Source organism: Pezoporus occidentalis, unplaced genomic scaffold (genome assembly GCF_034315485.1).
Source record: "Pezoporus occidentalis ecotype Australia unplaced genomic scaffold, CSIRO_AGI_Poc_V1 ctg38, whole genome shotgun sequence".
Lineage (NCBI taxonomy): Eukaryota > Metazoa > Chordata > Aves > Psittaciformes > Psittacidae > Pezoporus > Pezoporus occidentalis.
The window spans coordinates 518,709-536,574 of record NW_026915702.1 but is presented as its reverse complement, the minus strand read 5'-3'; the positions used below and the strand labels follow the sequence as shown (position 1 = coordinate 536,574).

At 49.0% G+C, this 17,866-nt stretch overlaps 1 protein-coding gene across 8 annotated transcripts in view; it reads left to right on the top strand.

Annotated features, from left to right (window-relative positions):
- The window catches only part of BEND7 (BEN domain containing 7), a 46,817-nt gene extending 40,309 nt beyond the window's left edge, over window positions 1-6,508 (top strand). For all 8 annotated transcript variants that reach the window (XM_062631888.1, XM_062631883.1, XM_062631885.1 and 5 more), the window contains one exon: window positions 4,672-6,508. In XM_062631888.1, the coding sequence (XP_062487872.1) occupies window positions 4,672-4,733 (62 nt within the window). In that variant the 3' untranslated portion in view covers window positions 4,734-6,508. The remainder of the gene's footprint in view (window positions 1-4,671) is intronic.
- Window positions 6,509-17,866: the final 11,358 nt, after the last annotated feature.

The window sequence follows — 17,866 nt, the reverse complement described above, 5'->3', positions numbered from 1 at the left end:
TTATGGCACAGAAGCAGTTCTCAATGCTCCTGGCATGGCACATACAGGCAGGTAATTGCACACAGGACCCAGCTATCTTTGAGTTTTCAACGGCCTGTGTTAAAAAACAAAGGCATCAGAATCTTACCATTTCCTCCTCTGTTTCATATCCATAAAACCTCAAGGTTCATGGTAGCAGCTAAGCTAATAAGTTACCCTTCTTACGCCAGACTTGTGCTCACCCCTGGTATTTCTGGGAGGTTTCTGGTAGGGACAAACACAATCATTTGTAGCATGTGCTCAGCTGTCCAAGGTATTAGCAACCATATTGGGTTCACAGAAAGATTGCAGAGATGGTTATGTGCTAGTTAAGTGTTGGGTTGCTTATCCTTGAAGTGCAGCCACCCTCAAAAGCCTGACAGCAGCTGCACAGCAGCTTATCTGGGCAGCTGGGTGGGCTGGGAAAGAAGGTTTTTGCATGTTGTTGCACATGGTGTTGAAATCAAGATGGGCTGAAACTGAAATTTGAAGCACCTTCTCATTAAAGAGTCAGTCTGTCAACAGGTGCCCTGATGGTAGGAGCTGAGCTGCCATCCTCTGAAGATACAGTGGGGCCAGAGTGTGGGGAAAGTGAGTTGGGAATTTCCCTGCATTGCAAAGTCATTTCCCTGTGATTTACATGTTATCCCCAAAGCTAAATTAAAAGGAGGGGGAATCTTGCACAGACAATATCATGGGTTATGGTGCATTCTTATCATGTTTCTAACGTATAACAACAAAGGGTGGTTGGAGATCAGCAGTGCTCTTGCTGTGAAGAGCAGGACAGCATTGCTGAGCTCAGGCCGTGCTACCTGGAGGCTATGGGGATGGACAGGAGAGTAGTAATACTATCACAGCATCTTGTGCAAGGGCCTCCTAATCTCTCTTACATAGGGGCTGGAGAGAAGGAGCTCTCACACACTGCTGCTGTGTGCCTGAGCAGCAGCTGCCAGCCGTGGAGCACCGCCGGTTGCAATCCCGCTGTCGGAGCACGTGCAGTTACTAAGGAATAGGACCAGCGAAGCAGTTGGGAGGACAAGCAGCTATAGTCTAGTCCTGGCATGGGCCCAGGGGGGGCTGGGAGCACGCGCTGCCTGGGAGCCGCCGTGCTGCTTTCTTGGCCAGGCACTGAATAGCGTTTCAGGGCACGGCTGCAATAATAGATGCAGGAAGCTCTGGTTTGAAAGGTCTCTTCCAAGTGACATCCTGTTCATTGCTTTTATCAGGGAGGGAAGTGGTTCTCGTGCAAGAGGACCCTAATAAAGGTGGCTGATGCGATGCAGCGTTATCTTTTCATTGCTCTAGTGATCGTGTTAAGGAGAATTATTGGGTTGTTGTGGTGTTCAAGCACGGTTTCTGTAGTTACTACTCGCATTGTACATCTGTAATGGTGTGCTGAGGTGGTTGTGGCAGTGAAGACAACTCCCTTTCCACTTCACAACAGATCACCACTGTGTTCTGCTTGCCTGTACACCTCTGAGCATCCATGCATACAGTTTTTGGGCTGACATACTTCCTTGCAGTGTATACTTCACAATATCCATGGAAGGACACCTAAATAAACCACGCTGCAGTCTGCACTGCTGGGGGAGGTGATGCTCACGGCTGTAAACCAAATGTTTGGTTCCCACCCATTATTATATGTGTTCACATGCCTCTTTATAGCACATATCCATGTTAATATCATACTGTTCTTGGAAGCAAGTGATCTAAAGTGATATTCAGACAGCATAATGACAGTAATTATGATAGAGAGCCAAAATACAGATGCTTTTTATCAAGGACTGTAGCAAAAGAGGTGGAATATAACTTTTACAGGGGTCTTTCCCTGTCAGTATAGCTGGTTTTGTAAAGGGGTGGTCACTGGCAAGTTCTTTAAAGAGAGCCTTTGTGTGGTTTATTCAGCTGTCTTTGTTTAGCTTGAAGAATCTTTGGGAAGAGTCTATGTTTGTACAGTGCCTGGTGCAGTGGGCCTTGGTTGCAGATGATAGCTAATAGCAAATAAATCACCACCTCAAGTTGCGCCAGGGAAGGCTTAGATTGGCTATTAGGAGAAATTCCTTTGCTGAACAGGTTGTCAGGCACTGGAACAGGCTGCCCAGGGAAGTTGTGGAGGCACCGTCCCTGGAGCTGTTTAAAAGATGAGCAGATGTGCACTTAGGGACATGGTTTAGTGGTGGGCTTGGCAGTGCTGGGTTGGACTTGATTTAAAGGTCTTTTCCAACCTAAATGATTCTATAATTCCATGATCAGTGATTAACCTGGTGTATTGGTAGAATAAAACCAGACTCAATTGGTTTGCTTGATGGAGGTGGGTCTTGCAGGAGACTAGATGGGGGCGGGGGGAAAGGAGGGGTACAGAAGCTGTCTATGGGAGACATCATATGGTTGCTCTCTTGGTCTTCAAGAATTGAACAAACTTGTGAAGCAAAAGCACCCAAAGTGGATGATCTGAACCAACGGTAAGTGCTGGTGCCTAAAAAGGATGCCTTTAATCAGCCTTTGCTGCTCAGTCAGTGCTGCCTGCGACACTGGTGACATTGTGCACAAGATCTGGCTATATGTGGACTAGCGATGCCTCAACCCTTGTGTTTTTGGATCACGACTCTGTCTGACACTTCACTGGAGACACCTCAGTCAGAAGTGTGGTTGCTCTTGCGCTCTTCATCACTGGTGGGAAGAGGGCTGCTTCCAGAGAGAAGGTCAGGTCTGCTCAGGTCATGTTAGGAGGTGCCAGCAGGGCTGGGCTCTGTGAGCAGTAATAGCTGCCTACAGCTGGGTCTGCACCTGCTTACTGCTAGCAAAGTGCTGGGCTTTGAGGAGCACAGGGGCTGTGTTGTTTTCTAAACCCTCTTCTGGAACTCTAAAGCCTTGTAAAACATCCGAGCTGGTTCATCCCCATAAAAGTTAAGGGGGACATTTTTTTCCAACTAGATTTTAGCACTTGTGAGCAGAAAGCACTTGTGTGCGCCTGTTTTAAAATCACCATCAATGCTGAGAAGGCCTTTGCTTTAAAAGCCATTGATTGAAGGGTGTTTAAAGGAAATTGGAAGCACTGTGGCAGTTAAACTTGCATCGACAGATAAATCTTAAGAAAATACTAGAATTGTCTCTAACAAATGTCATCAAAGCTCAGGTCTTCCACAGCACCTACCAGAAGCTGAAGGCTGTGTCCAGAGCAGAGCTGAAACGGGTCAGACGGCTCCAGGGGTAAATATCATTCACTAAGTAGAGAGACTGATTAGTTTCTCAGTGCCCATGGCAGCAGGTTGGAACTTCATTATCTTAAGGTCCTTTCCAACCTAAACCATCCTATGGTTCTGTGATACAGGCATCTGCAAGGTGTGAGATAGGGAGATAGGTCTTTATCTCACAGATGTGGCAGCTTTTAGAGTCTTTTCTGTAGAAGCTGATATTGCAGAAAGGCTCATCTTTCTTTGGTCTGCAGTTTACATAAAGCATCTGGATCTTGTGTTTTAAAAGAGAAACAACAGGAAGGTGTAACAGGAACATGTAACCCCTAAATTCTGCATGTGAAAACCGATGCAAGGCAGCTGCACCACCCTGTTCTTGCATCCTCATCCTGAATATTGGATTTTTAAGTTATATGCAGCCCAGGACCATGTGAGATGTCTCCTTATACCCCTGCTTTGGGCCACAGCTGTGCTGAGAGCTTGTGTAGTTTCTCCACACTGGGGTTAATTTCCAAATGAGAAAGAATTCTGATATCCCTAAAAGAAGGCACAACACTGTCATCCCAATCCTCAGGGCCAGGGGTGACACAGTTTTGTGAGAAGATGAGAGCAATCTCCTGGTAAAGAGCCAGATGATAAGAAAACAGCAACGAGGCAATTCTATACAGGTTGTCTGCTTTTCTCTTGAAATACAATATCAAGAAAATGAAACTTCAAACAATGAAAAAACCTTTTCGAAACCTTAAATACAAATCCTTTATTGTAATATAAATCTTTATCCTTTCAGTGCACAACTGTATGCAACCCTTTTCATTGGGTTGCATTTGCCTCTCAGGCTGATTGATGTCTGTCTCCTATTTGCCCTGTGTTCTTAGCACACTCCTTGTAATTCTTCTGTCCATCTTTCATTGTTCTGTTTAGAAAAAGCACATTCTTAAAGTGCTTTAAAAAAGATGGGATATAATCATACCGTGCACCTTTTCATATCTCTGTATAATATAGATAGATATTTATATATATATGTATTCTCCCATATGCATTTAGACTGCTGCAAAGAAGATCCCAAAGTATGTACTTGAGGTTTAAAATTCATGTGGTGCCTTTTCCCTTCTTCAGAACCTAACTTCAAAGGGGTGAGCATTGCAGAGCAGTTTGTTCTGGACTCTAATGCAGCACTTGACACCTGAAGTGGGGGCACTGGATGTTGTGTGAGGAACTTGGCTGGCAAATATGGATTCAAAAAACTATTTAATTTGGTTTTCTTTAGCCAACTGAGCCCTACTCTAAATGGGAATCAGCAGCCACTGCCTGTGTACACACCAGCTGCTCAGCCCCAGCACATGTTAGAACTCAAATATGTAATTTCCATCAGTTTTATTTTTCCCTTTTTTGGGATAATTGACTGATTTCTTCAAATTTTGATATTTTTAACTGATTTCTTCACTGTTTCTCCCCTCAGGTAGCCTTTTTGACACCACAACAGATCATCTGATAGACGCAAACCTGGATTTTTCCCCTTGAGTTTCACATCCCACATCAGTATTCGTAGCGGATAAAAGCATCCTCTCCTTTGGATAACATTCCCACCAGATCGGCACGAGAGCTTCAGTGTACAAGACATGGACAATCCACACTGCTTTCATCTCAAGTTTGTGTCGTTTCATGCATTTTCCATGTAACCTCAAATCACAAAGCTACCAGATCGCTTCACTCTTCTTCATCTTAATTAAAGATGATTTCCCTCATCCAATGCACTATTTAATTAGCAGGGCATCCACTCTGAAGACATCTTCTTGCCTTTGTTTCTCCTCTATGATTGTGTTTTTCCATGTGGTTGTAACGCTTGCCAGCAGTGTTCCATACACACAGCCGTGTGACTCTTCCTGTCTCCAGGCATCTCTCTCCATCAGGAGCCCCAGGGGCTCGATGAGCATTTGACTTGGCCAAGGTCTTTTCAGACCCACTTTTCCTCTCCTGGCTGCTGTATTACCAGTGACCAGGATTCCTCCCAGCAGTGCCCAGTTTCCTAATTGTAGCAAGGAGGAGCTGTTCCTCAGACACATTCTCCTCTGTGGTCCTATTGGGATGGCTCTTGAGCATCTCTTCAGTGCAGATGGCTGGTCGTTCTCCCCTCACTCGCCTGCACTTCAGTCTCAAACCATATCAGTTTGCTGGTTTCCAGGAAGAGGGTCTGCACACTGTGATTTTTCAGCCACTGCCCTTGGCGACAATGTTCAACCATTTTTGAAGCTCAAGTCACCTTTTCCCTGGCACTCGATTGATACCTCAGCAGTAAAGATGAGTGAATTGATCAAGACATTGCACTATCCTCTTAGACGTTGGAAGGGTCAGTCCTTTCGGGCTGGGGCTAAGGTAAAATCGTATGTGCGCTCCATGCAAACCTTCACTTCTGCACCTTCATCAGCACTAAATTCACTTTAAAGATGTTGGGGAAAAGTCTGGCGGGTCTTAACCTGCATCATCCATCACCAGGTAGTCTGAGCGTGTTTCCTGGAATTCAAGGGAGAGCTGCTAGAGCCTTCACCGTTGTGCTTCGTTTCCCTGTGGATATTTTAGCTGCATCTTTTTTGGGTTTCAAACTGTTTGGCCTTTGAGTGTCTCAACAGAAGTGCTATTATAGAGTGGGATGGTTGTCAAAATATTGAATCTCTTTCTTTAGCAATCCTAAAGCCTGTTTCTCAGATGTCACCCAGTGCCCGCAAATAACACCGAAGCCAACGGGAGCGCTTTGGTCTCTTGGCACCTGAGAAACCAGGCTCCCAGCCCTTCCCCACACACCTCCTGTGGACTGTTTGGAATGCCTGTGTTCTCTCTGAAGCTGTGGAATAGATTGAATGTGCACTGCAAACCTTAAGATTTGAGTCTTTTCCTTCCTTCGTGGCTTGGAGTTGCCTGTCTTAGGCAGGGGGCACTGCTCCGTTGTGTCCGTATCGTAACCCTTCAGCAAAGGAATCAGCATTTTGTACCTTTGGAAGATTGCATTTGTGTTTCCTTCCTGTGACTACTGTTGAGACTTTCTTCAGAAATCTTTTTATAGGTTTATTAGAGAAAAAAAGAAGGATCATTCCATATTTAGGTAAAAACGTCTCAATCTTCTGTATATATGTTTTATTAATATGTAAATATTTAGCTATTTTTAAATGACTATGTTCTTAATAAAGCAACAAGGGACTAGTTGTGACATGGTGTATAACGTTGTGGCGTGGTATGGATCTCTGGGAAACCCTCTTTGTCAGTTGAAGAAAAGAAAACTACAATAAATAACTTTAATTGCACGTGGGTTCCTGTGTTCTGTGCTGCATTCCCGTATTCCAGAGGAATTATCCACCCATTAGTGGGTGGAAAACCCTAAACCTTTACCACCACAACACTACTTTCCCAGCTGGCTCAGAGGAAAACCATGCCACCTGCCAATCACAGCAACGTCTATATCCAATCGCATAATAACTCTCGAGTATTAAGTGCTGATATGCTCCAAGTCTAATTTTAATTGAATTAGGTGCCTTTATAATCTGCACTTAAAAGGTTAAGCTCTGCTTCTATGGAAACAACACAGAGGAAGGACAAACCAATACTCGTAATTTGGAGTAGCTGCATAGAGGGATGTGTGGTAATTTATTATCGCACCCTTATCAAACACTGTTTAGCCCTGGAAAATACTTCCTCCAAAAAACATGTTCCTGGTAATCTTCCATCAATTACAAGGAGCCAGTGAAGTGTGAGAGCAGCTTGGCGCACCTCTGTACTCTATGTAAAGAGCACCAGGGATAAATGGCTGGTGAAATGTCTAGTGAGAGTTTCCCTTATGGTTTGGTGGCTGCACAGATCTGCTGAAGCCAACTGAACATCTTGTATTGGTGTGACATGGCCTGAGTCAGCACAGCCATCATCACTTGGGAGTACTGAAAGAGCTACTAACAGATCATAGAATGGTTTGGGTTGGAAAGGAGCTTAAAGCTCATCCAGTTCTAACTGCCTGCCACAGTCAGGGACACCTCACACTAGACCAGGTTGTAGGCAGTTGTAGAGAGAGATAGGATCCCCCCTGAGCCTTCTCTTCTCCAGGCTGAACCCCCCAGGTCCCTCAGCCATTCCCCATCACACTTGTGCTCCAGGCCCTGCACCAGCTCCGTTGCCCTTCTCTGGCCCTGCTCCACCACCTCAATGTCTCTCTTGCAGTGAGGGGCCCAGAGCTGAACACAGGATTCGAGGTGCAGCCTCACCAGTGCCCAGTGCAGGGGCACAGTCACTGCCCTGGCCCTGCTGCCGCACTGGTGCTGATTCAGGCCAGGATGCTCTTGGCCTTCTTGGCTGCCTGGCCGTCTCAACAGGGCTGCTCCCAATCCATTCACCCCCAGCCTTTACTGATACAGGGATGCAGGACCTTGCACTTGACCTTGTTGAACCTCATGAGGTTTACATGGGCCTGCTCCTTCAGCCTCACAAGGTCAACAGCGATTGCCAGCGCCTTCCATGTGCCTACAGACTGGCTTCAGATCTGAATGTAACCCATTACTCACACAATGAGGGATCTTCCAGCTGGATGGAACAAACCCATCCTTTACTAAACAAGTATTTTGACTCACCTGCTCTGCACTCCAAGTCATGCTCCAAAATGTGGCTTTGTTTAGCTTGGGTTTTAAAACAGGGGACAGGTTTATACACCACCTGCACCCACATGTGGGCTCCAGCTGAGCTCCAGCACCCTCATGGGGCCATTCAGCCACTGCATCCCTCTGTGCTGTGCACAGGACACTAGAGATTAATGCTTTGGGTGAAAAAGAACCCTTCTGAAGCTTCAGAGGAAAAAGGATATCCTGCTGCAACATGAAAGGAAACCGGAGCCTGGGCTTTATAAAAGATGCATTAATTGCGAGACGAGAAGAAAGTCATCTCGAGTGCCTGTGACATGTTGGTTTAGGGAGGGATGGCTGAGTCTCCTGGGGCAAACAAAAGGATGGGGATGGGTGCTCCTGACACAGCCACCTCCTCCTGGAGAGAAACCTTCTCCCCCAAACCCTACCCTGTGTGGAGGTCGTGATGCCTCACTGTGAAGCACATCACTCCTTCAGTAGGGATGGTCCTAGGAGAAACCTATGGGGCCACATCCTGCACAAAGAGAGACAGAGGTACCTCAAAAATAACAACACCACCACCCCCCCCCCCCCATGCATGTTCCCCCCAAATCTAAAGCAGCAAAATGCCTCATAGGAGGTGCTGAGACATCCCTTCTCCCTCCACTGCCTCTCCCACTGCTCCAGCATCCCCGCAGCAGGGCTGGAGCAAGCACCTTCATCCTTCCCACCACACTGGGGCTGGTACAAGTGGGTCAGGTGTAATTTCTCACCCATTGAATGCTAATAAAAGCCACCAGAGTGAAACCTGTAACATTATGTGTATAAATAATTTAGCTCCAGTGGGTAAACATTGACTCTGGGCTTTTAAAATATGAAATAATCCCATCAGCTTTTTCCCTTCCTCTCCATGCAGGTGCCATTGCTGCCAACAGGAGCAGAAAACAGCTAACACTGAGGTTACTCAGAAACCAGGGAGACACATCTCTTGTGTGTTTGCACTGGCTCCTTCCTCCACCCGGATCCTCAGAGGTACAGGGGAATCAGGATAAGCAAGGCAGCTAATTAGGAATGAAGATGTCACTAGCTTGTAATTGCAAGTAACTGTTGACCAGAGGGATGGGTGTAAGAGAAGAGGCTGCGTTCTCCCCTTTGCTCCTCTCACTCCCTCAAGTGGATGCAGACATCAAGCTTGCCCTACATCACACCCATCTGACCTGTCCAGCTGCCCTCAGATGAGCTATTTTGCCCCCAAACTGCCCTCAAAACAAATCCCCACACAGTGTCCAAGCCCACCTCAAGCTGACCCTGTGGCTCTCCAGCACTGCAGCAGAGCAGGGAAGGTGCAACTGGCAAATGGTAATAGCATCACTTGGAGAGCAAGTTCAGCCATCAAGGCTCTGTGGCTGGAAACACTGGGCCTAGGCCAAGAAGGAGCTGCTTTGGGTCACCCTTGCCCTGTGAGATGTTCTGGAGGGACCTCTGCCAAGGATTAGAACCAGTGTGGCAGATAGTGTTGCCAAATTGGTCCATAATCTTTCATGAAGGTCTGGGGAGGTGAATGGTCCACTGATGGCTGCTCTCCCATGCAGCTCATCCCAGCACATCTTTGTGTTAAAGTGTTCACAGTGCCACAGTGCCCCTTAAGATACCAACCAGATTGGGGTGAAGACCTTCATCTACCTCTGCCAAGCAAGAGCCATCACAGCTGGAGGACCATGGTGGCCCATGTCTCCTGCTGGAGCTTGGCCATGGAGGCAGCTTGAGGTGGCAACCACCACCATGGCCAGGGATGCCCCTAGTTGTGTCCATCACCCACACCCAAGAGAAATGTCACCTTCAGGTGATGCCTGGACAGGTCAGGGTGGATGGAAAAGGCCAACCTGTGTAGCCCTGCCATCCACAGACACTCAGGTGGCCTCGAGGACCTTCTCTGCCCCGGGCTGGATCATCAAACCATCATATGGACAGCACATGCACACACTGGGAGGTGGTCCTGCGCTCCAGCAAAGGAAATCAGTCCAAAACATCTCATTGGCACCAACGCTTCCACCCCACAGCATCCCTGCTCTGCTTTAGCCCCATGTCCAGCATTGTCCTGGAGGCACCAGGTGACAGCAAGTGTGGGCTGGAAGGGATGAGGGGAACATGTGTCAGGACACTGTGAACCCATGCCAGCTTCACGACATGAAGTTAGCAGGGAGGGACCTGGACAGGACCCAACGTGGCTATTGCTGTTATCACGGCTTAGGGAAAGCAAAGATTAATGTAATCATTTAATCCCGAGAGATTTCAGGATTCACCGACTGGATCTCATGTCTCCATTCACCATGGCACAGAGCACATGTGTGAACTGCTCTGCTCTTAGCTGGACCTCTCTTCCCTTCTGCTTTCCCTTTCCCTGAGCTCCTGCATGTGTGCTCAGACCTCAGCTGCACACAGTGGTGGTGGTCCTGCCTGCAGCTTCCAACCCACTGCTTGGCTGTGAGAATGGGGACACCATCCACCCTTGGTCTTCCTGACTTCTTGCTTGGTGATGGCTCAATGCCCAAAGCCTGCAGACCTCTCCACCTCCCTGCAGCACACGTTGTCCTGCCTGATGCTGGTGGGGTATCCATGTTCTGCATCTCCATCCTCCCTGACTTTACTGATGCTGCGGAGAGAGCCACAGGCAGCCAGGCTGGGCTGGACACTGCAGGGAATGGGGTTTGTCTTCAGGTTAAAAACACCCTTTGCCTGCATAAAATACACTCAACCACCACGGTCTGGCCAGGCAACAGGACAGCATTGGTGACACCAGGTGACTCACAATGCATGTGTCCTTTCTGTCCCTCTGATTCAGGCTACCACATGTGGTCCAACACCATGGGAAGATGCTCTGTTCAGGGATGTTGCTGTCCTTTGCTCCTTCCCCCTGAGCTAAGGGGACACAGGCAGAGGCTGGTGAATGGCCCATGGCTGCCCTGAATAACGCAGGTGCTGCCAGTCCCCAGGGACGGGAGCCAGGATATGGCAGTGGATGTTCTGCATCCCACAGGGATGGAGTGTTGGGTACTGCTGCAAGACCTCCTCCATTTCCTGGCTCCTCTGCTCACTAGAACATCACCTTCCCACCTTCATCACCTGGAGAGCATAAATTGTGCCAACCCCAGTGCATTAACATAGATTTTGCATTTAACGTTTATTACAGCCATGAGCTCCTGCGTGGCTCCTTCGCTGCCCTTCACCGAGTGTGATGAATCACTCCCACCTCTCATTTAATGTCCCTTTGGAGAAGCCTTAGAGCAGTGGAGACTTCCTGCTTCAACCACAGGTCTCCCAACACCCATCCCAGTGGGGTGGCATCCCTGAGGTGTACATCCAGCCCCATGGCTAGGGCCAGGCAGTGAGGACCTTCTCCTTCCCTGGCTGTCTCCCCTCTCCCTTGGTTTTTATTCCCATCTCCTGCTCTTTGGCAACATTCTTCCTTTCCCCATCCTTCTCCACAGCAGAAGGGCTGCCCCTTTGGGGTGGCAGGGAAAAGCCCAGGCTGAAGCTGTATCTGCGGGTCTGATGGACTTGCAGCAAGGATGATGATGTCCTGGGCTGCATCAAAAGGAGTGTGACCAGCAGGTCGAAGGAGGTGATCCTGCCCCTCTGCTCTGCTCTTGTGAGACCTCACCTGGAGTATTGTGTGCAGTTCTGGTGTCCTCAAAATCAAAAGGACATGGAACTGTTGGAACAAGTCCAGAGGAGGCCACGAGGATGATCAGGGGACTGGAGCACCTCCTGTATGAAGACAGGCTGAAAAGTTGGGGCTGCTCAGCCTGGAGAAGAGAAGGCTGCGTGGAGACCTCATAGCAGCCTTCCAGTATCTGAAGGGGGCCTATAGGGATGCTGGGGAGGGACTCTTCATTAGGGACTGTAGTGATAGGACAAGGGGTAACAGGTTCAACCTTAAACAGAGGCAGTCCAGGTTAGATATAAGGAAGAAGTTCTTCCCTCTGAGGGTGGTGAAGCAGCTCACATCCAGTTTTCTGTCCATCCCTCCCCAAGTCCTCTGCAGGGCTGCTCTCAATCCATTCATCCCCCTGTCTGCATTGATACTGGGGATTGCCATGACCCAGTTGCAGGACCTTGCACTTGGCCTTATTAAACTTCAGGTTCACATTATGTGCACTCCTCAAGTGTGTCAAGGTCTCCCTGGATGGCATCCCTTCCCTCTAACAAATCAACTGCACCACTCAGCTAGTGTCATCTGCAAACTTCCTGAAGGTGCAATCAATCCCACTCAGTCCCACTGTCTATGTCATTGATGAAGATATTAAATAGTGCTGGTCCCAGTACAAATCCTGGAAAGTCACCACTTGTTACAGGTTTCCACTTGGACATTGAAATGTTGACTACAACAGCTCTTTGGATCTGGCCACCCAGCCAATTTTTCATGTATCTAACAGCTCACCCATCAAACCCATATCTCTCCAATTTAGAAGCAGAAGTGTTGGGGGGTGACTGTACCAGAGGCCTTACAGAAATCCTGAACCCCATCACTGCAGTTTGTAGGATCTAACACTGTTTGAAGAGCCATCAGGTAGCAACCTGTCTTTCCCTGTCTATCCCTGCCACGGAATCAGAGATGCTTCAATCCACTGCAACCCACTCCCTGTTGGGTCTAGGGGTGCTGTGGGGCTGAGATCTCTTCTCCTGACTCCACACATCAGGTGTTGGTAGATGCATGCAGCACCACACCTGCCTTGCAAGAGGAAGTCCCAGGAAAGCCCAACCTTTGTACCCACAGCCAGGATTCAGAAGATCCATCTCCAGGCTGTGTTTCAGGCTGCACGTTTTATTCCAAGAAACAGGAGCACTGCTGGGCCGCCCTTGAACAACTTTGTCATCTCCATCCTCCTCCATCCCTGTCTCTGTGGGGAAGATGAACCCACACACAAACTTCTTTGCTTTCGTCCAATACAAACACCTCTGCAAGAGCAAAGGTTAATGCGCAGGCAGCGTCGTGCCCTTCCAGAGCCGGGTGTGCTGGTGAATGCCAGATCTCTTCCTCCAGAAACAAATTGCTCTTCAACTATTGCCATCTTGTGGCGCCTGTGACCCGTTACGTGTTCCTTTTATCTGCTAATGGTGTTGGTGAGAATCAGCAGTGTACACAGGCAATTTGAAAATGAAATGGAAATGAATCAGAAATGCCTACGGAGGAGCCATTAGCATAAATCCAATCAAAGGGCTTTGTTTAACTTGTTAAAAATGACTAAATATTTAGCAGATGTGGGTGGCCGAGGTGATTCTTGCTCACACTCGGGAAGTTTTAGAAGCAAAACTAATACTGATATCTTAAATGGCTGAATTTAAAAGCAATTTCCTACCCTGAACTCTGCCTCCTCGGTCTAGAACTCACCGGAAGATTGTTGCCCGTTCAAGGAGATCAACTCTAAAGTATTATCTTTGCTTCTAATACCAGTCAGCTCACACAACAAGGATATTTGGACTCTGTTGTGAGCACTGCAGGGTCTGTGGGCAGTGGGGAGTCACTTGGAGCAAACCGTGCCCATCCCAGTCATGCCAATGGTGCCCCTGGGTGGGATGCTGGGGATGCAGTACAGGACAGCACCACCAGTTGTGCAGGACCACCCTGACCCGCCTGTGTTATGCACCACCAAGATCATCATGGGCATGGCCATGATAGACTAGATTTAGGAATTAATGTTCTATGATGAGGGTTGCCCAAGGAGTTGGTAGATGCCCCATCACTTGAAACATTCAAGGCCATGTTGGACCGGGCTCTGAGCAACCTCATCTCTTTGAAGATGTCCCTGTTGGACTAGATGAGATTTAAAGGTCCTTTCCAACCCAAACCATTCTGTGATTCTATAAGCAAGAGCCATGCCAGTGCTTATAGTCTTTGTCCAAACTGGTAAGATTGGGTTGGTTTGCTCTGTCTCTGGTGCTATCGGCCGAGTATCAGGAGGTGCACATGAGGCTGATGTCTGGTGGCAATTTCAGTGGTGGTTGGTGGCAGTTTAGGTGGCACAAGCAGACCTGCCAGCAGCCCCCTATGTTTCTTTGCTGCAATCCACCCATCCCACAGCTGATCTTCACTCTCCAACTTCCACAGCACGTTTTGCAGAACCACCTAAATTAAATCAATGTCCCTAAAAGGGCAGAGAACCCATTTATTTGGAGCCCACATCTATTCCCTGACCCACCAGTTACACCATAGACACAAATAGTTCTAAGAACATTAGTCATAGCAAGGTTTGGCTCTACAGCTTGGATTAAATGCAATAACTGAGTTAAAAACAATGCTCAGACTTGGCTCTGCAGTGACTCCTTGGACTCCACAGGCATCATTTGAGCAAGCGGTGGATGGGGCTTGGGGCAATGCTTTGCATTTGGGAAGATCAGCCCTTTCCCGCTGCTTTGCTCTCAGGCACGGAGTTGCATCAGTGCAGGTGTTAATTGCATTTCTGGAAATCAAAGCAGCTTGGCACTGGGGCTGTTTGCTGGGTTTTGCTTTGCTGCTTACCCCCCAGGCACTGCCCGCAGTCACCTTTGCCTTCCCATCTGCATAGGACAATACTCCACCTGGAGGGATATCCATCCGCAGGGGCACCCACGCTGCCCCTGGGCGTTCGCCTCTGTCCATGGGCTTATGCTGCTGCCCAAGCATGAGGTCCTGCAAAGGCAAGTTTATTTTGTGCCAGTCCTGGGGAAAAGCATTTGGAATTGGCTGCAGCAGGGGATGGGAAAGCAGTGGGATGCAAGGGATGGATAAATGGGAAGATTTAATGGCGTGATCATTGCTCTCCCTGTGTGTTTTGGTGGGTTATTTTCTTCTAAATGCTGGAAAAAAAGCCCTTAGAGAGGATGTGCACCACCGCACTGCAGCACTCCCCACTGACACGGGCATGCCCACAGAGTGCAGGGCTGCATATGGGGGTGCAGAGGCTGCAGGGAGCCCCAGTGCCCTCCTCCATCCATCCATCCATCCATGCATCCATCCATCCATCCATCCATCCATCCACATGTCTCAGCATGGTGGGAGATCCAGCCCCACCAGAGAGACTTCACCTCCTGGCAGCTTCACTGATGGTCCCTGTGAGACTATAATGGTAACAAGCTCACATTCAGCCCCTCAAGGAGAGCAAACCACTGAACCCCTGCTCAGGGATTTGGTTTGTTTTTGCTTTTCCAATGGGAAAAATACACTATTGTATAGCAGTGATCACTGCAGAGACAAGCACTTGCATCGGAAACATGTGGCCTCTTCCAGGGCACCTCACCCGCAGCCCTGAGAGCACTTTGCTGGCATGGTGCCTGTTTCCCAAGGGAGGAATTTGGGGTATAAACCTCTATTCCCTGTTAGCTCAAGTTCTGGGTGCCTGGTTGCATGATCCCAGGGTGGGATTCAGCTCTACTTCAGCAACCAATAATTCAGACGTGTTAAATGGATCCGTATTAGACATTTATTAGTGGATACTCCTGGGGCAGAAGAAGGAGCAGAGGCAGGGACAGACCTGGAGGGCTATGTGTCTGTCACCCAGTGGAGGGGAAAAGGAAACAGCTGCAGCAGCACTCATCACCACCCTCTGGTTCCCAGCAGGGAAAGCAATCAGGGTTGCTGAGGTTGTTTTGCCCCTTCAACAGTTGCTTTTCTCCCTGGGAGCTGCTTGCTTTGCTCCCACATCCAACCAACCTCAGTTCAGCATCAGCAAGTGCCTGGAACCTCAAAAAACAAAGCACCCAAAGCAAAACGGAGTCCAAGCTGAGGCCGTCAGTGGTGGTGAAGTGGCGCACATCCCACCTGCATCTTGATGGGACTTGGGCAAACTCCTCTGGATGAAGCCCCAGCCCCTCTGCACCATTCCTGCTGGAAGGTCTGAGAGGTCTTTTAAGATGAAAGAGGGTAGATTATGATTGGATAGATTATTTGGATTAGATAAGAAATAAGTTTTTAATAATGAGGGTGGTGGGACATAGGAACAGGTCACCCAGAGAAGCTGTGGATGCCTCATCCCTGGCAGTGTTCAAGGCCAGGTTGGATGGGGCTTGGAGCAACCTGGGCTAGTGGAAGGTGTCCCTGCCCATGGCAGAGGATTGAAACTAGATAATCTTTAGAAGTCCTTTCCAACCCATTCTGTGATTCTACAATTACATGGTTTAAACAGCACGTTTCCCTTCTGCTGTGCTCTGGCAGCAGGACAGCATTTCTCCCATGGGTCCACCTAAACTCCCACCCATCAGCACCAACCCCCCCCAGCTGCTAGGTCAGGCTGGCAGCAGTGGGAGGCAGAAAAATCCTGGATGAAGAGTAAGTAAGAAGACTCCTTGCCAAAGAAATTTTCTGAAGCAGGTGGTTCCAGCTCGGAGGAACTCAATTTATATTCCCAAACAACACGCTGGGAGCTGCTCACAGCTTCATCAACAAGCACAGTGCAGGCGAGGCAGATGTTCCAGCGAGTGCCAGCAACTGGAATAGGATAGCTGGCTCAGCTCGGCTGCACCCATCGCTCCAGATTGTAATGTGGGAAGTCAAGGCTTATCCCAAGGGAGCCTGTATCGGGTGGCTGCAGGTCTGGCTGGCAGGATGGCAAGCCCTATCTGAAACAAAGAAGGGAGCAGCTCACAAAGCCATGCAGGAGGAGAGGCTCCTTGATTATTTATAGGCTCAAGCCTTGGAAAGGATCTTGGTGCAGGAAAGCACAGGATGTGCATGGGGCAAAGCAGCCTCCTGATGGTGATCATGGGGTTGGGCTGGTGCCATCTGTGTTGCAGAAGCAGCTCTCCTCAGGGCATGTCTCTGCCAAAGCTTTTTTGGCATGGGGGAATGCCCAGGCTCAGCATGGTGCGATGAGACTTGGGAGAAAGAAGACCTACAAAGGGTGAAGGACACAAGCAGCATGCTAGTGGGCAATGCAAGGCATGAGGCTCGCCTACCAAAGCACATGTCATCAGCATGGGGCTGGAGGGGAAGGAGGTGGCTCATTGTAGGGTGAGCAGCAGCGCTGCAGGGAGTGTGGCAGAGGGGCATCGCCCACCCCCATGTGCCTGGTTTGCTTCCCATGTGGTAACCAAATGGGCAGTAACAAAGAGCAGCTCTGCATTGAGAGCACTTGGGCACGAATTACCACCTTCCCAAACTGCTCACAAGGCTTCATGGAGGAGGCTTACTTCTACATGAGGCACAGCTCAGCCTGCCCACCCCGTGGAGAGCCCTCACCGCCCCAGCCCAGAGCTGGTGGCTGTTCCTACGAGCCATGTGGATGTCTGGGCAAAAAAGCAGATAGAAACTGGGATGTGGGCTTTCCCTTGGGGCTTTGGGGATGGCTGAGTGCAGAAGCAAGGTAGGAAACACTGCAAAAGGGACGAGGAAGAGACGGACATTGTGAGGGTGTCTCTAGGAAGGGTCAGATCAGCTTTAAAGCACAATGGTATTTAACTGCTGGTGCAAAAGCAGACAGCAGCCCCTGGCCCAGCCCACAGAGGAGAACAAGCACCAATACCCCAGCAGCATTTGTGTACACACCACCCTCCCCATCCAACATCAGCAGTCATTGGAAAATGAGGTCCAAGCAAGTCTAGTTGGACCCCATAGACCATTTGTAGGCAGCATCACCTCATTGGACCGGTACACAGTGCAGGTGGGTTAGGGGCTGGTGCTGGAGCAGCACCCACAACTGCAGACACCCTCTCATGGGTGTTCCCTCCATAGTAGATGCTAACCTCGGTGAGGGAGCTCAGCACAGCCTGAGGCCACCAGGGCTGGGGAAAGGGCACCCAGGCAAAGGGAGCACTGAATAAATAGACCCTGCAAAAACACAGAGGAAACTGCCCTACCTTAACTGCTGTAAACCACGACGGAAACATCTAATCCAAGCTGCGAGGCAGGTATCATTTATGTGGCTTTTGCCAAGGCTTTTGATAAAATCTCACGTCAGAGACTATTAAAGTACCTTATCAAAGGTTAAAGGGGCAAAGTCCCCGTTTGGCAACAGAAAACAAAGACAGGGAACATCTGCTCCTCGAAGCAAAAAGGAGCAAACGCTGAGGCACAGCAGAGGCCAC